Source organism: Brassica rapa, chromosome A01 (genome assembly GCF_000309985.2).
Source record: "Brassica rapa cultivar Chiifu-401-42 chromosome A01, CAAS_Brap_v3.01, whole genome shotgun sequence".
Lineage (NCBI taxonomy): Eukaryota > Viridiplantae > Streptophyta > Magnoliopsida > Brassicales > Brassicaceae > Brassica > Brassica rapa.
The window spans coordinates 4,822,291-4,846,892 of record NC_024795.2 but is presented as its reverse complement, the minus strand read 5'-3'; the positions used below and the strand labels follow the sequence as shown (position 1 = coordinate 4,846,892).

General features: G+C 34.6%; 5 protein-coding genes across 6 annotated transcripts in view; all 5 read left to right on the top strand.

Annotated features, from left to right (window-relative positions):
- The window catches only part of LOC103856262 (peroxisomal (S)-2-hydroxy-acid oxidase GLO5), a 382,149-nt gene that overhangs the window by 174,145 nt on the left and 183,402 nt on the right, over positions 1 to 24,602 (top strand). The gene's annotated exons all lie outside the window — the stretch shown is intronic.
- Positions 38 to 8,164, top strand: LOC108872329. 2 transcript variants are annotated; one of them, XM_018659808.2, is made up of 3 exons: positions 38 to 7,305; positions 7,383 to 7,465; positions 7,716 to 8,164. In XM_018659808.2, the coding sequence occupies exons 1-3, from the start codon at positions 6,907 to 6,909 to the stop codon at positions 8,131 to 8,133; spliced, it is 900 nt and encodes a 299-aa protein (XP_018515324.2). In that variant the 5' UTR covers positions 38 to 6,906; the 3' UTR covers positions 8,134 to 8,164. The 2 variants fall into 2 exon arrangements, with proteins under 2 accessions (XP_018515324.2, XP_018515322.2); XM_018659806.2 differs by having other exon boundaries at positions 48 to 7,305; positions 7,638 to 8,164.
- Positions 5,434 to 5,991, top strand: LOC103863979. Its single transcript, XM_009141747.1, has one exon. The coding sequence runs from the start codon at positions 5,434 to 5,436 to the stop codon at positions 5,989 to 5,991; it is 558 nt and encodes a 185-aa protein (XP_009139995.1).
- LOC103855941 (type I inositol polyphosphate 5-phosphatase 2) lies at positions 9,971 to 13,195 on the top strand. Its single transcript, XM_009132997.2, has 10 exons — positions 9,971 to 10,252; positions 10,348 to 10,453; positions 10,566 to 10,667; positions 10,795 to 10,882; positions 10,980 to 11,084; positions 11,148 to 12,003; positions 12,088 to 12,272; positions 12,358 to 12,466; positions 12,546 to 12,694; positions 12,823 to 13,195. Exons 1-10 carry the CDS (start codon positions 10,223 to 10,225, stop codon positions 13,025 to 13,027), a joined length of 1,935 nt encoding a protein of 644 aa, XP_009131245.2. The 5' UTR covers positions 9,971 to 10,222; the 3' UTR covers positions 13,028 to 13,195.
- LOC103855933 (serine/threonine-protein kinase BSK2) lies at positions 20,675 to 23,475 on the top strand. Its single transcript, XM_009132986.3, has 9 exons — positions 20,675 to 20,750; positions 21,052 to 21,278; positions 21,625 to 21,760; positions 21,825 to 22,064; positions 22,141 to 22,226; positions 22,310 to 22,498; positions 22,583 to 22,741; positions 22,811 to 22,924; positions 22,996 to 23,475. The coding sequence occupies exons 1-9, from the start codon at positions 20,675 to 20,677 to the stop codon at positions 23,257 to 23,259; spliced, it is 1,491 nt and encodes a 496-aa protein (XP_009131234.1). The 3' UTR covers positions 23,260 to 23,475.

The following is a 24,602-nucleotide window of genomic DNA, read 5'->3' as shown; positions in this document are numbered from 1 at the left end:
ATTTATAACAGAATAATTCTTATGGGTTTTTAGATTTGTGTTAGACTATAAGATAGTTCGGAAGATGGTTTATCTAATTGTGATCCGGCACATACACATAAATACACTTGTTCTAAATTCAATATTCGACACTTACCTGTTATATTAAATGTAGCAAAGGAATCTCTGTTGTTCAGAAAATAAATAAAATTTCTTCAAACAAAAGAAGCCAAAACGTAATTGTAAACTTGTAAAACGGACGTAGGGTCAGGTAATCACTTCATGCAGATGTACGCATCTCATTTTTCTTTTGGTAGGTCGAATTGCTAAATAGAAGTAATGTTAATGTGTGGGTCGTAAGTAATTCACATACCTTTTCAGATTCAATGATTAGGAATGAGCTGTAAAATGAATTGAAAGCTTAGGTACAAGTTCAATTTCGTAAAAACTTATGGGGTCAACTTGAACGTTTAACTCAAAACATTTCCATCGTTCAGTGTTCGCCTTTGGGTTCACCAAAGGCCAATTGACATCTCTCACCACCTGGTTGCTACAACTCCTTACACATGCTTCTTTATATATCATACTAATACATAGAAATGTATCCAGCTCCATATATCTTGTATGCATATACTGTACGTACTACGTACATACAGTATCGTAATGTATATCTATTGTGATTTTTTTTTTTGCAGATACATTATGGATTTTAAGTCCATATATAATTCCTCTATTTCATAATCTTTTCATGATTTTATAACCGCCACTACTTATATGACAAACTACAACCAGGATAAGTATCAAGGTGATAAATTGTTTTGGTAAACAATGTATAGTCTAACTGTCTAAGTATTTACGTTAGAGGAGTATCAAAATGAGTTAACTCACTCAACTCAGTTCAGTTCATGTTGAGTTCAGATATTTCATGAGCTAACGCAGCTCAGCTCATTTATTATATGAATTTCACTATGTAAACTCGAACTCAGTTCATCTAGATCATGAATTAAATGAGTTAACTCGCGATCAAATATGAAAATAAAAAATTATAAAAATAATTATAAAATAAATTAGAAAAATAATATTTTTCATAATATAATTTAACATTAATCCAAAAACAATAAATTAAATCAAAGCTAAATCAGTGATCTGGAAATCTATTCCACATAAGAGTCTTGAGATGACTCATGTTTAAAATCTTCATCAATTCAAATCATAAAGATATATATTCTATATGAGAGTCTTAGGAATATTTTGTTTTAGATTTTAGTTCTAAAGATACATGATATGAGGATTGATATCAATATTTTTTAAAAAAATTGTATATATTTATAACCTTTTGGGTTTACATTTTAATTTTAGAAGATAAATACAATTAATATAGAAACTATCTTTTCTTACATAAGAAAAATAGAAGTCATCTATATATAAACATAGAAAGTATAAAAGCGACCAAACTCATGAATTAGCTAATGATCATTAAAGAATGTTCATATAACTCGTAATCTAATTTAAGCTAGATTATTAAGTTTGTTTATTAATGAGCCTAAAAACATAGATCATGCTCATAAAAAATTGAGTTGAGCTGAGCCAGCTCATGAACTATAACTCATTTTGACACTCCTAAGTCGTTAGTTTTAAGCGAGAGAAAACTGATGAGTTACGTAAAGTAGATAAATGTAGACATGCATTATTGTCAGCTGACTTCAAAATGAAAGTATCAAAGTTTGAGAGTTTTTAACTCAAAATATATTACTGATAAGTGAATTAGAATGCATCATAATATATTATTTTGTGGTTTATTTACTTAATCTGTATAATTAGAATAGATAGGTTTAAATCATATATATACATTTCTTATATATTTTTTATGTTAGATCACATCTGATTTCGTATTTTGAATTCCTAAACATAAAATACATAGATTTAACATATATATATATATATATATATATAGAACATCATCAATGATTCCAAATGAAAATTTAATTAATCCAAACGTGAAAACCTGACTCCAGATGGACGAGCCAACAATTTCATAATTTCAAAGAAAGAAGCCCTTTTAAAATTCTACAGTATATCATAAAACTATAAGATCTATTACTCAAATGTATTTTTTTTTTGTCAACTGCCAATTTAAACTAGAACAAGTGTTGGCCAGACGCACTAATTCTCCGAGGAGCACCTCTTTCTATTCGTGTCTGATCTATATGGGAGAAAGTATAGCCTCTAATTCTTACTTCTCCTCTCGCTAACGCGTCCGTCCGACCATTACTACTCCGAAAAATATGATTCAATGATAGGAATAAAACAATTTTAAATTATAACTGTTATTTTATAATGTGAGAGTTTTTGTTCTTTTTTTTATCAAGAACGTGGAAGTGATAATGTGAGAATTTTCAGGGATTTAGTTATTTGGATTTTAGGATCTAACATTATTTTTGTCGGTATTTTTTTTTTTAAACAAATGCTAGATGTCAGATTTTACTTCCATATGTGATTTATGTTTTAGTATATAAAAAATATTATATTTAAAATAAACATAAATTGCATGGAAATTTTTAAAAATACGCTCTTTGTATTATAAATCTTTTCTTTAATCCAAATAACATTTTATATGAAATATAAGGTAACCTAGTAAGTGCCAGATCACGAGAACGTCAAATTTATAAATTTGGTGACTCTTCAGCTACAATCTTATAAATTTGTCAGTTCTTGAATTGGCTACACTTCCTGTGATTTGTATTATAAGTATGCTTTCCAATGTGTGATACATTATACATACTATGGAGAGAGCGGAACATGGTGAAACCCAATGCTGTCGCAAGTTTTAGAGAAAACCGTTGATAAAAACATCAGAAACAAGTTAAGTCTTATAAAAGCTAAAAGGGAGGGAAACTAAACGGCATCTTACCGTATTGGTTTGGGAGGAGAGAGTAGAAGATAGTTTCTTGATTAATTTCATAAAACACTTATGCATTTGATGTACTGATTTTTCTGCGAATATAATCTAACATTCATTAAAAAAAACTATAGTTCCATTTCGTGAAACTTCCTTCGTGAAGACCACCAATTAGTCTGCCCATGGTATGTAATATCCATAAACCCGAATCAATCATGCGCTCTAACACACCTAGGCTAACACTAATCAACACTCCAAACATCTATTCGATTAAATCATCAGTCACTCTCATACTTCTATTGTCTAACATACATACACAACTATGCACAAAACAACTTATAGATCTACAAGTCTCGCCTCACCTTTGTTTTTTTATTGTAGTTGAAGCATACGAAATGGTTGGTGATCCAAAATCAGATAGTGGATCAGAAAGTAGTCTGTAAATCTGACAGTAAAATTTTCCCAATTATATATATTTATATATAGACTGGCTTCTGATCATTTTTCTGGATTTGACAAGATATGCCTCAGAAATTAGATATTCACGTACGGATTCTACTTATGAGTTAGGATTAAAAAATCTTATGATCCTTGTGAGTTTTTATAATCCAAAATTTATCCAATTCATCGTCTATTTTTTTTTCCTTTCAACCCAAATTTTATTTGTTTTTATTTTTTAGGCCAACTTCTTCTCCAGCATAATTTCGATTAAGAAATAATATAGTTCAAAGATTCTAAAGTCAAAAATTTATTATATTGTTTTCTTTGCAAATGAAGGCTAGGATTTGAATTAAAAGATAGTCTTGGTTTTGGGATGTTACACAGGGTTTACCTACAAATTAATTACGAAAAAAGTAGTCTTGTGGAAATCATTACCAGAATTAGCAATTTGGCATGATTACAAAAAGATTATGAAATCAAACAAAATTTAGGGTTACCACCAAATGGAAGCCTCTTTCTTTCTCTTAAATTATTAAATTTTCAGACAATGAAATGCAAGAGTCCACTTAACTGAAAGGCTAATTCTCTCTGACGGTACATCATGCGGGTCATCTGAACAATGCTAGATCTAGATCCACTCGTTCAAGTATTATCCTTTTAACTAAGTAGTGGTAATCTAGTGGTAAAAGCTAATTTGGAGGACAGCTTAAGTCTATTTGTTTTTGTTTAATTTTCTATTGGAAAAAGTTACTTTTACTTGGTCAGTCTAGGTTTGTGTTTCCACCTTAAACAATTTACATATTAGCCTAGTGACAAACGATCTAGTTACCCATTGATGTTATCCAAAAACATTTTCAACTCGGATAAGGCATTGTGATATTCACTCCATTCTTTAGTACTAATTGTGTTATTTACAGAACTGGTCAAATAACCGATAAAGTCTATAAGAATTGTACTATCTTCCAACTGAAACATATATGACCATCTGTTATGTGCGTTTCCAGCGGATTATTCATCTTTGATGATAGCTTTTTTTGGAAGAATTGTGATGTGTAAATGTTCAAAAAGGTGTTGTGTAACTCAATCCTCAAATTCTCATTGTAAAACAATTTGTTTTGAGTAATATTAACCAGAAAGAATATTTTTAAAAAATGTAAGAAAAAATTATTTTACTACAATAATTTATGTTGGATCTACTGCGAATACATTAGCCAACATAATTAAGATAGACAGAATATTATCAAATGATCTATGCGAATTAAATTTGGGGGTTGGGAAAAATGATTTGTGTGAGTGGTTATCTATGACTTCAGTCTATTAAAAACATTGTTTAGAAATGAATAAAATAAAATCAACACAATAATGGAGCAAGGTTCTCTCCAAAGCATGACACATCAGATTTTAAAATGCATGTGAGACTGCCATGTCAATAAATGAAAAAACTGTAAAAACCAATCAAAATATTTTGTCTCTCCACGTCACTTTATTCTCCTTCTGAATAGAACGTCAAACTATTTTTTCATTCTTCTCTTGTTACCTAAAAACTTAAATACTCATCTTCTCCCTAAGCAACTTAAGATAATATCATCGTTATAAATGGACTATTACTACACATGATCAAACGTGAATCATTATTATAACCTCCTCTGTTTTCGTCTTACTTACCTGAGACATCTTCCTCTTAGAGGCGGAAGAGTTCTTGGCTGGTTGAACATTAGTGTTTGTGCGCGGTGGCCATAGACGGTTGTAGACGGCGGAGCAACAGTGGAGAAATGTTGCAGCTTAGGGACAGTGGATAAACTTTCGATGGTCAAAGTTTCTGGACAGTTTCTACTTCATCTTCTTTCTCATCTTCGGTCAACCGAATGTTGCAGCTGAACCCGAAACTGTACGATCACTTGAGATGTAATATAGGGGATGGCAAGACCGCTAGCTTCTGGTATGACTGGTGAACTGACATTGGCCCCCTCCTGTCTGCTTTCGGGCCTAGAGGTCCAAGAGATTTACGAATTCCGGTCAACTCTACTGTCTCCTCGGCCGCGGCACATGGAGCTTGGATTCTCCCCTCAGCTCGGTTTGATGAAGCGCTAACCCTGCAGATGGTTCTCACAACCATGCAACCTCCTGAGGAATCTAGGGGGAAGGACATCTTCCTGTGGCGGAGTGGGGATTGGTCCTTCTCGAAAAGGTTCTCTTCTAAAGCAACTTGGATGACGATGTTAGAAAGGTTGCCTACTAGAGATAGGCTCATCTCCTGGGGAATGTGTGTCCCAGCAGCTTGTCCCCTGTGCTCCTTAGCAAATGAATCGCATGACCATTTGTTCTTCAATTGTGTTTTCTCCACCGCGGTTTGGTCTCATTATACTGGATGGATGTTCGCTGCAGCTTCGGCCTCTCCTGCAGCTGTTTTGGCTATTCTTGATCAGCCTCATATTTCCTCTTGCTCAGGTGTTGCGGTTATACTAAAACTCTTGCTGCAGGTCATCGTTTACAATCTCTGGACAGAAAGGAACCAGCGCATTTTCAGGCAAAGCTCTTCATCAGAAGCCGCAATCATAAGCAAGGTCGATCGCTCTATCAAGGACCGCCTTCTGTCTCTGCCTCCACTGCGCGAGGGCTCCATCTCCTTCCTGCTGTTGTATCTCACCTCTCGCTCACTGTTTCCGCCTTAGTTTTCTCTACTGTTTTAAGTTCTGTATGTTTCTTAATTTCAGCTGTTTCGTTTCTTTCTTCCTCTGTTCCCGTTGTAATAAGTTGTTCAACAACAACAGTGTAACTCTTTTCAGAAAATGGTAAGCTTAACATTTTACCAAAAAAAAAAGAAGGAGATGCAATAAAAGAAAGAGACAGCTGTACCCTGAGAACAAAACGAAAAGAGAAATTAGGTTTGGTTTAGACACTTGGGTGACAAACTTTTTTTTTTCTTTTTTTTTTTTAAATCGGTTAACTGTTCGGTTTTCATTAACCGAACTGATCCTTACTATTTTGAAAAACGAAAAGAAATAGCACTTTAAAATAATGACTGAAAACTGAATTCAATTTTATATGTGATTGGTTTTGTGTACTTAGCGGAGTAATGAATCGAATTATCCAAAATCCGGTTCAGTATAGTCAATTATATGGTCATTTCTATTACAACTACATTTATAAGAATGATTAAACAAGAAACTACACTATAAAAAAAATTCAAAGTGAGAGGAAGAGTAAGAAACTAATTGGTATATAACTATTTTTTCTATACATTGTGTTCGTTTGTTAAGATCTAAAATCTTTTTACTAAAATCATAATCATAAAATAAACAGCGCAAATGCGTGGGGCATCAGCTAGTAATACTAAAAGTTCTACTAAGTTGATTATTCGCATAAATTGCGTGTTAATGTACTACTGGGACAAAAGGGGCACGAGAGTTCGCCCTAGCTGGTTCTCTCCCAGGCACGGAGTCCAAGACAGCCGCCGCTCATCATACTTCTCCGCCAGAATGAAGATCTCTCTCCGGTGCAGCTCCTCCTTCTCTTAACCACGAGCCTCTCCTCCGCTGTTGCAGTCACCTCACATTCCATCCCGAAGCTTTTCCTCTTCTCTGTCAATGGAGTCTCTTGAAGCTGTTTCGTCTGGTTCTCCTCTCCTGCAACCTGAACCTCCAGATCCGGATATCGACGTGATGCTCCTGGTGGTTCCTCCTGTTCCTCCAGTCCCCCCCGACCCTCCACCGGTTCTCCTAGGTTGTGCGATTATCCGCCAGATCTCGTTGTCTTTCACCACCCCTCACCATCAGAGAGAACCGGAAGCTCCGTTGCCATGGTTTCTCTGCGCTTCTACTAGTTTCTCGCTCAAGCTTCTCTGCTCAGATGCAGAGGCGGGGGTTGTTGAGTTATTTGTTGCAAGGTTTTTGGGATTTCTGATAGCAAAGTGCAAGCTTACCTCCCTTCATTGCTCATCATTTCAAGTTCTCGAGGACTGGACTTCAAATGGTGAAATATTGGAGGTAAAGTGTATTCTGTATGCAGCTATTATTACCTCAGTACAACCTTTTGGAGTGCAGCTCTGTACTTATATGTGCAGTTCTCAGTCAAAGCCTATCCTTCATTTGAAATCTCTGGTACATGTTGTTGGACCCATCTCCCTTTGCTTCATGCTTCCGCAAGGTATGGTGTTCATATCTTGTTGGAGTGAGTCTTTCTTGTTCGATCATTGCTGCCGTGTAGACTGTAATTGTCTTAGTAGGAGATCCCTGTTTCTTGATAATCAAGAGATTATGCTGTTTTTGAATGGCTCTTTACCTCGTATTGAGGATGTTACAAACCTTTTGAGCTTCAGGTTTAAGCTCTCTGTTATCTGGACTTCTGCCTTTGTGGCTATGGATGCTAATGTTTCAGGATTATCTATTTTGGGAAGGTGGTTCGCTTTACAGCACTCAATCTTTCAAAAGAGGTGTTTGGTCGCCTCTGAGGTCGTTGATGTGTCCTCCACAGTCGGTTATGTTGAGAACTTCCCGACTTGTTCGGCTAATGGAATGTGGATTGAGATTTCTGCTCTAAGCACCAAGGCTGTAACGCTGCAGAAAGCTCCTCGCTCAACAGCATCATCTGGACTTTCATGTCTTCAGATTCTTTCGGACTCTATTGTCTCCCTCTTTGCCCTGCGCTCAGGGTTGGATTTGATTGAGATTACAGGTTTCTTCATCGCCAAGAACCTTGTCCCTCTCGTCACTCTGTTTTCATGTTCTTCTAAACTATCTACTACCTTATGTTTAGTTGTTGTTTTCGCAAAGGGTGTTGTCCCCAAACATTGTTCTTCAAGTACTCTGTTTTGAGTTTATGAAATGAAACCGTTGACAAAAAAAAAAAAATGTACTACTGGGACGTTGGGAAAGCAAGTGACATTGACAACGTTATAAAACTTCTATATTTTTGTCAACAGGTTACTCAACAAAACTTTCTTACGGCATAATTCGATTCAGTCTTTTTTAATAACGATATTTAAATAATAAAAATTAGTTATAATATGATAATTAAGGGAATAATGGCTTCCTTGTATACGGGTGCGCATACGGGTTATGTGGTCCAAATGTACCTTTATACCGGCCTACCAATCGTACCTTATGTTTGTGTTGGATTTGGTAAATTAAAATATAGTAATCGCTTCAAATATATTATCATGATGGAATACACACATTTTGAATATTTTTGAGTAAACCGACTTGATCAATTTAGACGTTTTTATTTTGTTTCTTCTGTTAAAGGTTAGCTTTTCATAATCAAACTCTTTCTAAAATCGTCTAGGAAAATTAATATAATTGAGACAATGGTAGCTTTAATGTCTACGTTTATTGATGTATCATGGAGTATATTAATGTTTAATAACTTTTAATAAACAATCTTTCAAGCAAACAAAAAAAGCATAATTAATAGTAGTATATAAGAAGCATTTTAGTGTAAACCTGAGAGGCTGAGAGCAGTTAAATTAAGAAAAAATCCATCCAAATATCCCGTCGCTCTCGTTGATTATAAGAAAAAACATTTCTATTTCCCCACTGAACTTATGGTAAAGAAAAACATCTCATTAACTATTTACTATTTTGTGGTCAACCATCGTCGTCTTTTTTTAAATGCTTAATAAATTAAATAGAGCCAATTTGATTAATCAGTACTTTAATTAAGTGGGGTCAAGAAGAACTTTCCTAATGACTCTCATTACGTCCTCTACCTACAAATTGCATGGCATGGGCGTCAATTTGTTCTATATAATCATTGGCGTTAATTCGAGTGTTTAATTATAGTATATTTTAGGACCAAAATAAATTAAAACTCGCTGTTCCCATCTTATCTGCAGGGTAGATATCCATCAAATTCATCTGTTTTGGAAATTATGAATACAGTTTTATTTTCAAAATTGTTAAATACGGTACCTTTTAAAAGATGTATAATATAATACTTATTAAAGTGAGGATAAAGCGCATTTTTTATTTTTCTTGTTTTCGCTGGTTACAATTCATCGTCATTGTATAATATTATTATAATCAAACATTAGTCAAATGAATAATCAATCTTTTTCGCCGACTGTATGGCTGAAAATATTAGCTGGAGCTAGACTCATGCAAGTTTTAAACTAATCCTTTAATATATTCGTTGCCTAAAGAAAGTGATATTTTGACTTTTTTAATCACCAAAAAGAACGTTTATTAATATTATCCTAATAGTATTGCTGAATCGGATTTTGGGTTGGTATTGGTAGAAGAAAAACAGTGACTAAAGTGAAACTGATTATACTAAAACAAACTTCACATCTTCAAAAATATCAGAGTAAAGAAAAAGAATTATCAGAGGAAAGCACCACTATCTTCAAAATATCATAGAAAAGATAATTAAAAGAGTAGGTGTGATTAAGCATTCAGATAAATATCTGTTACAATCGTAAAACCGAACCAAGATAACCAATTCGGTTCAAATAAATCAAGAACCGGAAGAAACATGTGTGAGAACAAATAAAAACAGAGAAATAAATCAGACAGTCTTTATAATTTTCTGTAACATGTCTTGCCCAAATTAATCTAAAAACTATTATGAAAAAGTGGATTCGCAAGTTGGAGTTTGGTTTAAATAACAGCCATAGCTTTTTCTTAGAACGAACCCAAAAAATAATATCAGAGAATTTTCATCATTATAACTTTAAAAATTAAATTTAAAATTTTCATATATTTTTTGGTGCCTTCACACGTCTTCTTCTCTGACTGCCACTTTTTTTAATTGTCCTTCTTATTTGTTCTTGCTCGTGTGAAGAGACCTCTTTAACTCTCTCTCACTATTATAAATATCAACGCTCCGACATTTCTTCTGTTCAAATTCTCCTCGAAAGTCCCCCAAAAGAGAGAAAAAGATCAAATATTTGTCTGACCGGAGAAGATGAAGGCAAGACGTGGGAGACGCCCTGAGGTACGATGGTTTTGCTCTTCTCTGTTTTCATTTTTTTATTCACTGATATTCACAAAGATTCTGACTTTTGTTATTTGTTTGATAAAAAAAAACAGAAGTTTTGGCCTTCGATTGTGATGAACAAATGGTTGAACATAAAGCCGAAAGTTTACGACTTTAGCGAAGACGAAGTCGATACAGAAACTGAGAGCGAAGACGACGGTTAGTATTATTATAATTATTCTCAAGAATTGAACCGTTCTCTCTTTATTTATCTTAGATTCTAGTATGGTTTTATATTTATTAATCTGATTTTCTGAGTCCATTTTTACAGTGTGTTCGGTCAAAGACGTAGCTGATTCTTGCTGCGTAACTGATGAACATAGCCATGGAAGTCGCCGAGGAAGAGAAGCTGATCATGGCAACAAAGTTTCAGGTGAAGATTCTGATTTGTTTAAAGAACAAAAAATATTTTTTCTGTAATTGAATTAGTAAAATAGAAATAAATAATAACAGACGAATTCTAAAATTTTAATGTATTTATTTATTTTTAAATACTTCAGACGGTGGTGTGAGGGGTTACCAGAGAAAACACCGGCGAGGCAAGTCGGAGACTTTGAGAGCCCAATACATAAACACCAAGGATATCAAGTAAGGGCATTTCTGGTATTTCAACAATTTTCTCCCGGTGAGAATATCTCCGTCTCATTCTGACACGTTTTTGTTTTCGTTGAAATTGACTTTATAGAGTGACGGTGGCTACATGGAACGTCGCCGGAAAACGTCCCTCCGATGATCTCGAGATAGACGACTGGCTTACTACAGATAGCCCTTCAGATATTTACATCATCGGGTATGTAATAATTAAAAGTCATCTCCTCTGTTTCGATAAATCTTAATTTATTTTTGTTAAAAGGTTTCAAGAAGTGGTTCCGTTAAACGCCGGGAACGTTCTCGGAGCAGAAGACCGAGGTCCGATTCCGAAATGGGAATCTATTATCCGCAGAACACTTAACAAACCGGAGAAAGAATCAGTCTATGACCAATCATCACCAAGCAACACCAACGTTCTTCTTCTTAGGTCTCACAGCGCGCCATCGTCTCCTGTCTTAGGACAACAAAAAAACTCCATCATAGCAGATGTCATGGTCGAGAATCTCGCTTCGGACCAGTCGTTAGACTTAGCTACAGACGAGTTCATCGACGCTGCAACCGCTTTACCGAGTCTTGAACCGGTTGGGAATCCAGACGTGGACTGGCCTGAACGAGCTTTAGACGAGAATCCTCAGATTGTTGGATCTGAAGGGAAGTTAAGGAGAGTGTTGAGCAGCAACGCTATGCTAGGGTTTAAGCTACCGGAGAATCCAACGGGTGTTAGTAGGTTTTCTTTGGACGCAAGGAACTTGAAACGGTCACGGAGCTTTGAAACCCTAAAGCTGAGTTGGAGTGATATCAAAGAAGAGAATGATAATAACTCCTCATCCTCCTCGTCCGAAGCTGCGAAAACTCTGTCTGATGATGAATCATCAGACGGAGAGTCGTCTTCCGACGAGGAAGAAGGAGACAAGATCGGTAATACTTATGGATTGCCGGAAGATCTGGTGGAAGAGTGTCGGAAAGTGAAAGATTCTCAAAAGTATGTGAGGATAGTGAGTAAGCAAATGGTTGGGATCTATGTTTCGGTTTGGATCAGACGGCGGTTAAGAAGACATGTCAACAATTTGAAAGTTTCTCAAGTTGGAGTTGGCTTGATGGGTTACATGGGAAACAAGGTACTTAACACACAAAAACCCCTAACTTCCTTCCCAAGTAATACTAATACAAAAGGCAGTTTCTTAAAGTTTGATAATTTGTAGGGATCAGTATCAATAAGCATGACGTTGTATCAATCAAGAATGTGTTTTGTGTGTTCACACTTAACTTCCGGTCAAAAAGACGGAGCTGAGCAACGCCGGAATGCTGACGTGTACGAAATCATACGCCGTACTCGTTTCGCATCGGTTCTTGATACTGATCAACCGAGAACCATTCCATGTCACGAGTAAGTAACCAATCAAAGATTACAAAACACAAAATCAAGAAACTTAAATCTTTGTCCTAAATGGTTTTTTTTATTCATATAACAGTCAGGTATTCTGGTTTGGAGATTTGAATTACAGACTTAACATGTCAGACAGTGAAGTTAGAAAGCTTGTGTCACAGAAACGTTGGGATGAGCTTAAGAACAGTGATCAGGTTCGATCTCTTTGTTCAGTTCGGTTTTGATATATTACTTTATAACTTAATGAAACTAATAGCAATTTTAATGTAACAGTTGATTAGAGAATTACGAAGAGGACATGTCTTTGATGGATGGAGAGAAGGACCGATCAAGTTCCCTCCGACATATAAGTACGAGTTTGATTCCGATCGTTACGCCGGAGAAAACGTGAGAGAGGGAGAGAAGAAGAGAGCTCCTGCTTGGTAAGTGACTAAAAGTTAAAAAAGTTTTAAGAGTTATGGGGCCATTATGAAATATTCGGAGTGTTATTCCTTTTTGTGTGTGACAACTTGTGTGATTCTTAAAGTCATTTGTTGTGTGGTTTTAACAGGTGTGATCGAATATTATGGTTGGGAAAAGGAATAAGACAAGAGTGTTATAAGAGGTCGGAGATAAGGATGTCCGATCATCGGCCGGTGACTTCCATATTTAATGTCGGAGTTGAAGTTTTTAATCAACGGAAACTTCAAAGAGCTCTTCATGTTAACAACGCCGCTGCTTGTGCTGTCCATCCTGAACCTTCTTTCTTGTTCTAAGTGTCTCGCAAAAATATTAACTTATTAACGAAATTCTGTGATTAGTTTTATACATGGAGGATTTGTTTTGGGTTTTAATCTTTTGTTTGTTTTGTATTGTTATCTAAATTCTAACTTTTATAAGTTTAATTGTATACGCGTCTGTTTAATTGTCTTCATTTTATTTGATTTATGTATGATGATCTACTGTTTCCATTTAAAATTGTCTGAAAATTCTTAAAATTGTTGATGTCACTCTAAAAACCACTTGACAATTAAACAACTGATGATTGAGAAGAAAATCTAAAAATTAAAAAAATAACTAAGCTGATTTTGAAATAAAATTAAGAAAAATAACATTTGCTTACAGCTTAGACTTCAAATTTTAAAATATAGGGTCATGGTTTGAAATTAATGAAGATAGTTATGAAATTAAGAGCTTTCAGTTTAAATTTAGAATTTTAAAATATAGTGTGGATTATAGGGCTAATAAATTCAATAATAACATGTACAGAGAAAGTAATTAAAAGCATACTATGAGTATTTAATTATGTTTCATTCCATAAAAGATAAAAGTGAGCAGATGTTTGTATGATTGAAAATTGGTCCATCCTCAAGCTATGATATTAATAAATTTGATAATCATGTAAGAACCTAGATAGTGAAATTTACGTTTTTTTTTTCTTTAATCTTTATGCAAGATCAGTCGTCAGAACGATATATTCAAGAATAATTACTTTCACATTTTCATTCATAAAAATTTACACTTATCTATGTTGTAAGCAGAGTTAATAACAGTATTAAACATTTTCTGCAGCTCGAATTTAGACTGAAATTTCCCACTCTTTCTGTATTTATGGTGCAAATCGCTCTATTATTAAACATTAATATGCCCATACATAGCATGTGCCACAATATTAGACTCTCTCTAAATGTTAATTGGTCGGTGTTTATGAAAGAGGCTACCCAATGACTACAGTTCATTTGCGACTAAAACAGCTAGAATAAGATAACATATTGCATTGACAAACAATCACGTGTGGATAAAGAAAAAATCGTCAATTTTTATATTAAATTGTCACATCCTTCTTTACATATCGAGATATATAGCTATGTGTGACTGTATGGTATTTGTGGTGAGTAAACTTTTACTCTAATTTTCCGAATGGTAAGAGCGGATTGAACGGTACGGAATAAGCGGTATAACTGCGGTACGATTTTAATAGTTAAAAAAATATATAGATATATGATAGGAATTTTTGCAAAATTGACCTACAACTTAAAGTCAAACACAAAACTAACCTTCCTTTTTTTGAAAATTGGTTTTGCCCTATTCATCCCACAAGTTCATATAATTTACGAAAATGCCATCAAATTTTTTTTTTTTTTTTTTTCGAAAATGACATTTTTACTCTCTCACCCTCATCATCTTCAAGTAATTACAAGATTGCCATTGTCATCAATACCACAACCACCATGAACAACCAATTTGAAGCTCTTAATGCTCCCAAAATCGATTTACCCTTCTTCTTTTTCCATTCTTGTGACCTAAACACAACATATCTCTCACTTTCTCTCCACAATGAGCTAAAAAAACCCAAGATTTTGATTCTAAAATTTTTATGGTTCATAAGTCATAGAAGCTAACGATTATGGGTGGGTGACTTTCGTTTGTGATTCTGTGTGCTTGGAGAAGCCTTATGTATGCTAAGGAACTTATCTCACCAATTTAAGGTGTGACATCGAGTTTTTTTCCAGATCTGTTCGTCAGACGACTTACTTGGGAAGTCGTCTCGCTGTAGACGACTTACCTTTCAGTCGTCTGGCTGTAGACGACTTACCTGGAAGTCGTCTGGTCAACGCAAAGGTTATTTTTGCAATTGACTTTGAAATCTGTAACCTGAGACGACTGAAAGTTAAGTCGTCTACTATTGTTTGGTTTCAAAAAAAATTCCAAAGAACCTAGACGACTTACATTTCAGTCGTCATAGGTTAGTTTTGCATTTGACTGGATAATTTCAGAAGTTTGACTTCCCCAGACGACTTACATTTCAGTCGTCTGGCAAAAATTAAAATAATAATATTTTTTATAAAGTAAACGACTTACAATTAAGAAGTCATAGGTTAGTTTTGCAATTGAAAAAAAAACTTCAAGATTTAATTATACACAGACGACTTATAATTCAGTCGTCCACCAGACGACTTAATTGTAAGTCGTCCAGGACTTTTTTCCGAGATTCTGGTCAAACCTCGTAAATCCTGGACGACTTACATTTCAGTCGTCTCGTGGACGACTGAATTATAAGTCGTCTGTATATAATTAAATCTTGAAGTTTTTTTTTTCAATTGCAAAACTAACCTATGACGACTTAACTGTAAGTCGTCTACTTTAAAAAAAATATTATTATTTTAATTTTCACTAGACGACTGAAATGTAAGTCGTCCAAAAAGTCAAACTTCTGAAATAATCCAGTCAAATGCAAAACTAACCTCTGACGACTGAAATGTAAGTCGTCTAGCTTTTTTGGAGTTTTTTTTTTAACCAAACAATAGTAGACGACTTAACTTTCAGTCGTCCGAAATAACAGATTTCAAAGTCAATTGCAAAAATAACCTCTGCGTTGACCAGACGACATATAGTTTAGTCGTCTAGACAACTTAGATTGAAGTCGTCCGCGTCTTCTCCACTAGTTTTTAAGTCTTCTACGTTAGTTTTTGAATAACTTGTATTTTTAAGAGTGATAAGTAACTTCAAGATATGTAAAACTCATATTTACAAAATATGTTCTCTCCCTTAGTTTTACTAAATTTGACTAAGTTTTTCAATGCAAACTTATAAAAAATATGATATGCTTTGACTAGTTACTATTATTTGTTTCCATCTCTTACCAACATTCTTGTTTATTAAGATGAGAAAAAGGCCATTGGAGTTTATTATTGCATATGAGAGATCCAAAGATAAGAAAAAGGCTACTGAAGTCTATTATTTCATTGATTTGTAAATGTGTAAACACATTGTTAGCACATTTAATACATCTTGGAAAACATTATTACTGATTTTACAAAAAATTCACAACTAAAAGAGTATACATGCAATTCACAAAACAGACCACAAACAAAACTATTATAGATCATTCATCTACAAAGACAAGCTTGGATTCCACTTGAGTAGACAAGACCAGACAACTTTTAAGAAGTCCAGACGACTTCTAAGAAGTCCAGACGACTTCCAGGAAGTTCAGACGACTTTGCCAGAAGACCTTTAGGAAGTTCAGACGACTTCCAGACGACTTTACAGGAAGTCCAGACGACTTCCAGACGACTTCCAGACGACTAACAAGTAAGACGTCCCAGAAGTTTTCCAGATCTGAAAAACCTGCATATTAAATCCAGATCTGGAAAACCTGCATATTCAAAAACGTTCAAATGGCTTAAAAACAGAAAAAATGAATGGAAGATTAGATAAATCTACCTTTACAGAACACACAAAAATACATATCTAAAAATAAAAGATCTACCTTTAAATTAGTGGAAGATGAGTACCATCTAATTAAAAACCTGCAAAAAAAAATAGATTAGTAACAAAGACATGAGACAAAATTGAAAAATTCATATAAAGTTTGGTGTTTTCAAGTCAAAGAGATTAGAGTGGGTTTGGAAAGTTTTAGTTTGAGAAAAAAGTAAGAACTTTATACAACAAGAAGTTACCAAATGAAGAAAAATCAGACATAAGAACTTACCAAAACGCTCAGAAAAATCCAGACGACTTCCTAGAAGTCCAGACGACTTCCTAGAAGTCCAGACGACTTCCTAGAAGTCCAGACGACTTCCTGGAAGTCCAGACGACTTCCTCGAAGTCCAGACGACTTTGTCAGAAGACTTCCAAGAAGTCCAGACGACTTCGAGACGACTTCCAGACGACTAACAGGTAAGTCGTCCCAGAAGTCTTCCAGATCTGAAAAACATGCACATCAAATCCAGATCTGAAAAACCTGCATATCCAAAAACGTTCAAATGACTTAAAAATAGAGAAAATGAGTGGAAGATTAGATAAATCTACATTTATAGAACACACAAAAATACATATCTAAAATTAATAGATCTACCTCTAAATTAGTGGAAGATGAGTACCATTTGATTAAAAACCTGCAAAAGAGATAGATTAGTAAGAAATACATGAGACAAAAGTGAAAAATTCATATAAAGTTTGGTGTTTTCAAGTCAAAGAGATTAGAGAGAGGTTGGAGAGTTTTAGAATGATGAACATTACATTTTTGTTGCAGCCATTTGAGAGGAGGAGAGAGAATGTGTAAATTTTTCTTTTTATAGGGAGACAAAAAATCCAATTAGATTAAATATTTTTGACTCAGACGACTTCCTGGACGACTTACATTTCAGTCGTCTGGTGAAGAAATTAAAACAGACGACTTACATGTAAGTCGTCCAGAAGAGTTTAATATTTTTAGCGGGAAATTAAATATTTTTAGCGGGAAACTAAAATAGAAGACTTCCCAGACGACTTACAAGTAAGTCTTCTGGACGACTGAAATATACGTCGTCCGGGTAAATTATTCAACAGACGACTGAAATATAAGTCGTCCACACCCTAAACATAACCCCTAAACTTAATTATCTAATTAAACACTTCATAAAACCAAATCAAACTTGAAAAGTGTTTACTATACACAAAAATAAACACATATAGGTGAAAACTAATTTTTGAAAAAAATATTTTAGTTTTCCAAAATCTAACCCTAACAATACATACAATACTACAACATATGTTTGCCAAACTCTTAAACCAAAGTATTTCATGATTCACTACTTTCACTCATCTATCTTCAAAACAAATCAATTTTATCATATCTTAATTTATATTAGTTAAAACTGTTTATAATTACTTGATTTTTATTTTTTACGCATCAAAATATTTTTTTACAAGATTTATAAATTATTTTTAAAATAAACTGGTACCAGACGACTTACACTTCAGTCGTCCAAACGACTTCCAACATCTCAGACGACTCAGACGATTTACTGGGGCTATATTCGTAAAAATGGCTTCTGTTTTTTTGTTTGGTCACAAGGGGCTGAGCTGTAATTTCACTAGGATTTTAGGTTAGTTTTGTATTTGATTCAAGTTTGGGTATAGGTTTGGGATTAAAATCAAGTTGTGGGTTAGTTTTGGCAAAAACCCCTATATGATATATGTAAATATTTTTGTTACTGTTAAGTGCGGTGCGGAGCGGAACAGTTAAAAACATTCGGAGCCTAAATGTATATATTTACTCTTAGTTGAGCCAAAAAAATATCAGTCAACTAGAATATGAACTTTTATTATTTACTCCACTTACTACAGTAAAACCTCTATAAATTAATAATTTTATTGGTCTCAATTTGAGCCGGTTCAAAATTTAACACAAATCAATAAAATAATAATATAAATTAATAATTTACATGTATACATATTTTATATATGTAAGAGCATATTATTATATTGTTTATTTTATCTTCACAATGGAAGTATCTTTATATTCTCTTAACACTTAATATATTTTTGATAAGATTTGGTAATATTATATCTAAAACCACATTTAAATTCTATGCAATATATATTATATACACCAAATAATATAATAAAATTAATATAAATGTCAAATTTCAAAAAACAAAAATAACAATTAATGTCTATACACTAAAATCAAATATTTTTCTTATCTTAAAATAAATATATCTTAAAATAAAAAATATAAATAAATTTTCTTTTGTAAATTGATATCTATATAAATTAATAAAATTTTAAAGTCCCAACATTATTAATTTATAGAAGTTCTACTGTATATACAAATAGAAAAATGCACACTAAATTTTACTCCAGATATTACACGAGTAACATGATTTTACTCTGTTGACAAAAAAAAAAACATGATTTTACTCTGAATTTTATTCTCTTTCCTCTTTCCACCTTTTTAATTTCCCTCTCATTTTCACTAATATATTTATCCTCTTTTATTCTCAAGTTTACCGATCACACTCTAGTCTTAATTTGTTTTTTTTAGTCTACTATGTGCATTTCACAAATTCAGCCATAAAATTAAATGGGAACTAGCCACTTTTCATCTTAGCCGGGGTTTTTAATTCATGATTTGACATTTTTATTATACTTTTCGACTAAAAGACGGTTTTTATATCTCTTATTTAAGAGACGGTTCTTAGCATTTCTTAATTAAAATCTAAAAAAAAGAAGAACCATCTATTAACCGAACCTAAAAACTCCAGTTAAGAGACTAGGATTAGTCATGGTCTTACAACCCAATAAGACGCAGGCACGTGCGCAATGATAGACGTATCATGTGACTCCTTTTTCTCTCCCACTGGAATTTATATTGAGAATATGATTATTGAATAACAAAAATGATAATCCGGAATATGGGTTTAGTTTGTAGTAAAGAGATGAAAAATGACTATAAAGTTGATAGTTTTGTTATCAAATTAGAATGAGTTGGAATTTAATTATTTTAATCAACCATTTTGTTATACGTTTTATCTTACAAATATATAAAAAAAAATTGAGTTAATTTTTAGTATAGTTGAAAATTTCATTAACGTTGAAAGCAAAATAAGAAAATTGCATCATTATGTTACGCTATTATTGTAACTTATCCTTTGTAGATTTACGATATTATTAACCAAAATATGCATGTCTATATTTTTCATGATATTATCATTTCTGTAAATGGTCCACATATTATTTATCAAAATATAATATACTAGTATTTTTTCTAATATTTTGTCATTCTGTTTATTTTATATTTTAATTATTATTATTTTTTCTTTATTGTAATTTTTTTATGAACCAAAATTATATATGTTCATAAAATCTATAGTATTAACGTTATTAGATAACTCACATATTACTTTATCAAAATGCCATACCCAAAAAAAGTTGCTATACCAAAAGATTTAGTTACGGTTGTGTGTAGACTAAGAAGAAAACAACATTTGCACGATCTGGAAGCACATGAAAGTTCTGTTTCATCTGAAAGAGTATATTTAGAACCAAAATGTTAGCTTCACATATCCATCAACAAATAGGATATTAACTTCTAGCAAGCAATACCGTAATTAATTAGAGGACCTAACTAACTCTCTCATAGAGATAAGATAGATAGAGCTAATGTTGAGTACAAGAAAGTTAAAGCTTCTTGTTTCATATTAGTGAGTTGGTTGCCGTTAAATATTTACTGTGGATTTCTGTCTCTCTCTAGTTCGTTGGTAACATAGATTTTTCAAACATCATTATATGATAATATTTTTTCTTAAAACATCATTTTATGGTAAGACATCATTTTATGCATAGAGTTTAACTTAAAACAGAAACGTAAGAAAACTATCCTTCTTTTTATTTTTATTTACCTTCCAAACACTAACTCTTTATAAGTACTTTCTGTGGTTAAAAATTCAACATTTATTCTACTCTCTTCTGCCTCTTCATCTTCTTTTAACATAAGCACAAAGCCACAAATATTATAAAATTCCAAACTCATTCCTGGAAGGAGGAGAGACACAATCTTCTTCTGAAACTCGACGGCATAATCATTTTTGAGTATCAACTCATCACTCTTTCCCATTATTACTCATCCAATTTCTGATAATTTATTGGGAAAAATGGGTTGTTTCCAGTCCAAAACTGTTAATCTCCCTTCTCCTGATGACCCTTCAGTTCCAAACAAACCAGAACCAGGTTTCGACTCTAGTTCCTGTCTATAACTCTTTTTATTCTTTTGTATATCTGGTTTGGTTGCTTCTTAGTGGATGTGTAGACTTAAGTTTGTCTTTTTTTTTTTTCTTTTGCCTTGTTCTGTCTTAATTCTGTTGCGGGTCTTTTTTTAATGATTGTGGGTTTAGTGTAAATTATGTTTAAATCAGGAAAGAGATTGAAAGTTCATACCTTTCTGGGACTAAACTCAAATAGACCACCCTTAAGCCTTTTTGGTAGGTTTTTGATGATGAAAGATAGATTGAAAGTGTTAATTGTGTTGCAGTAACTGAGGACCAAGTAGTGGATCAGGAGAATCAAGTTCCATGTTTCAAAGAGTTTGAGTTTAGTGAGTTGGAGAAAGTAACAAATGGGTTTAGTCCCAGTTGCATTGTCTCTGAAGGTGGAGAGAAAGCTCCCAATGTTGTTTACAGAGGAAAGCTCGAAGGCAATCGTCTCGTCGCCATCAAGCGATTCTCTAAACAGTCATGGCCTGATGCTCACCAGTTTGTGGTAACAAACCAAAAAAATTCAGATTCTTTCATTTGATCATCAAACAGTAGTTAGTGTCTATCTTGACCAAGAGAATATGCTAATCTCTGTATGGTAGCTATTGAACCGAAGGAAAAGTATGTAACTTTAAGTTGCTAAAGCTACTTTTACCCCATGGTTCTGACTATATTTTATCGACCACAGTTTTATTAGATTCTCTTTTAGCCTTTATGGTTGCAGATACCTTTGTAAAGGTGTGGTCTTTAAAAAAAAAGAACATGCTTTGGAACTTTACTGTCTGTTATCTTGTCTGAAGTTGGAATAGTTTGATCTTGCGTTGACCAATGTTTGACTTGTGGAATTTCAGGCTGAGGCCACTGGTGTTGGAAAGCTTAGATTCAACAGATTGGTTAATCTGATCGGTTGTTGCGCTGAAGGAAATGAGAGACTGTTGGTAGCTGAGTACATGCCTAATGATACTCTCTCAAAGCATCTTTTTCACTGTAAGTCTTTCCTCTTGACTACTTCTCTTTTGATCTTCTCTTAATACTCTCTTCTTGTGTGTAGGGGAGAAACAGCCACTTCCTTGGGAAATGCGTCTTAGAGTAGCAGACTTTATAGCACAAGCACTTGATCACTGCAATGTCGAAAACCGAAAGATATACCATGATTTGAATGCGTACAGGATCCTCTTTGATGAGGAAGGTGATCCTCGTCTATCTACTTTTGGTCTTATGAAGAACAGTAGCAACGGGAAAAGCTATAGTACCAACTTAGCTTATACTCCACCTGAGTTCTTGCGTACAGGTTAAGCTCTCCCTAGCTACTTCAAGAACATGAAAGGAGAAAACGTTTTTGTTATCTTTACCATTTTTTTTTGCAGGTAGAGTCATTCCAGAAAGTGTGGTTTACAGTTATGGAACTATTCTAATAGATCTTTTGAGTGGCAAACACATTCCACCAAACCATGTAATGTCTCTGACAATCATCTTGTTTTCATTTGGTCTCATCTTGATATGAGACTAAAGTGATGAATGTTTTCAATGTTTCAGGCTCTTGATATGATAAGAGGGAAGAACGCGTTGCTACTAATGGATTCATCACTTGAAGGGCAATTTGAGAATGAAGACGCAACCAAACTTGTTGATCTTGCTTCAAAGTGTCTTCAGAACGAGGCGAAAGATCGACCTGATACTAAGTTTCTTCTCTCTTCAGTAGCACCATTACAAAAGCAGAAAGAGGTTAAATAATCATATACTTAAATATGTTCTTTTGCGTACCACCAAAGTTATTATTAAACTTTTTTTTGTTTTGTGTGTGTTTAGGTTGCATCTCATGTCTTGATGGGTCTGCCTAAGAACACTGTGATACTACCAACTCTGCTTTCTCCTCTTGGAAAGGCTTATTCGAGGATGGACCTTGAGGCTGTGCATGAGATTTTGCTTAAAACTGGTTACAGAGACGATGAAGGAAAAGAGAATGAGGTAACAAATCTTTAACCGAGTTCTCTTGTATTGGCTTTTCCAAGTTCTTCTGACTTTGTGTCTCCACAGCTTTCATTTCAAGAATGGACACAACCAGTGCAGGAGATGCTTAACATAAAGAAGTTGGGAGACGCTGCTTTCAGAGACAAGGACTTCAAGAACGCTATTGAATGTTATTCAGAGGTAAACAAAACAAAGTCTAATGATCGACTTAGTTAACATTTTATCTAAAACTGTTTTTTTTTTGTTACTAGTTGGTGGTTATGATGACGACAGTTCCATCTGCGACTGTGTTTGCGAGACGGTCATTCTCCTACTTGATGACGGAACAAGTAGAGCTTGCGCTGAGAGACGCAATGCAGGCTCAAGTTTGCATACCGGAGTGGCCTACTGCGTTTTACATGCAGGCTTTAGCGCTTTCCAAGCTTGGAATGGAGAGTGATGCTAATGATATGCTTAATGATGGTGCTGCTTTTGATGCTAAGCGTCAACAACAACAGAGCAGTTGGCGTTGTTGAAGGAATGAACAGAGAAAGAGAGAAGAGAAGGGAGTCCCGAATATTAGTATGGGGTCCTTTTCAGAAAAGAGAGTTGCCCTTGAGAGTGTTGAGAGAGAAACTTGTGAGGGAACGAATGTTATGGTGAATTAGGGTTTTATTTATGTTATATATATGAATGAATAAATAAAGATCTGATGTTTGTGTGAAAAGTTAGTGTTGATTGTTTTGCAGTAATGATACAGAAAAAGATGGAAATTGGTTATGGAGATTGAAGCTTTGACAGATAGAAGCTAATGTTGAAGATGGAAACGTTATATAGTTTACCACTACTTTTTGTTTGGGCCACACCATTTTATGTCTAATTTGGTATATCAAGCCCAAAGATTGACGAGGAAACAAATAAATATTTTGTAATTACTTTGTTTAATAATATAAATGGTCATCAAATCACGTCCACTCGAAAAAGAGAGAGAGAGAAAAGAGAAAGAGTCGCGTGTAAGTGTTAGCTTCGGCGTCCGGCTGCGCGTCTGAGCGCGTGCCAGCGCCGGTGGCTTTCCTCCTTCTCATTTCGGTTTTTTATTAGTGCAGTTTGCTCCGATCTGTGGTTCTCCCCGACATGCAAATGGATCTGGGTTATGGTTTTGCTCCGGGAAGAGCTCGGCTCTTGGCAAATTTTCTCCCTCTGGATTCATGGCGAGGATGAAGAATTAATCAGATTTTCAGTTCAGGTTTTGTTTGCTCCGGGATGCGGAGGCTCCCATAGCTCTAGCATCGCCGATAAAGGTTCCGGGCGGTGGAGGTTTTTTTAGCTCTGCGGCGCCGGCTAAGCTTCCGGAACGTAGAGGCTCCTACAGCCACCGTTGCCGGCTTTGACTCCGGGGGGTGAAGGTGTCCTGTGCCTAGCGCTGCTGGCTTCTGGTCCCTTAGCTCCATTCTAGGGTTTGATTTCGTTTTTCTAGATTGTTTTTGGGTTGGTTTTTAGTTATGTGATCTTGGTTCGGTTGCGGTGGATGAGATCTCGTTGGAGGACGATTGAAGCTCTCCGGTGGTAAGGGTTGATGTTTGCGCGAAGCCCTCTTCTTGGTGTTGGTGTTGAACGATGGCGGATGAGATCTCGAAGTCTCGATTGATTCTCTCTGATTTAGACGCATGCGAGATGTTGGCGATCATGGTGAAGACGATGTGGAGTAGAAGAACTCCGGTGTGGCTTGGTGAATCGGTGGGTGGTTCTCCGGGGGTGGTCGAGGCGGAGGTGATGCTGCGGTTCGAAACGAAGGAATTCGGCCGACATCACCTTCTATTGGACCTAGGGCTCACTTGTTGGGTTTATGCTTTTTGCGTTTTGTTAGTTGGTCCGTGTA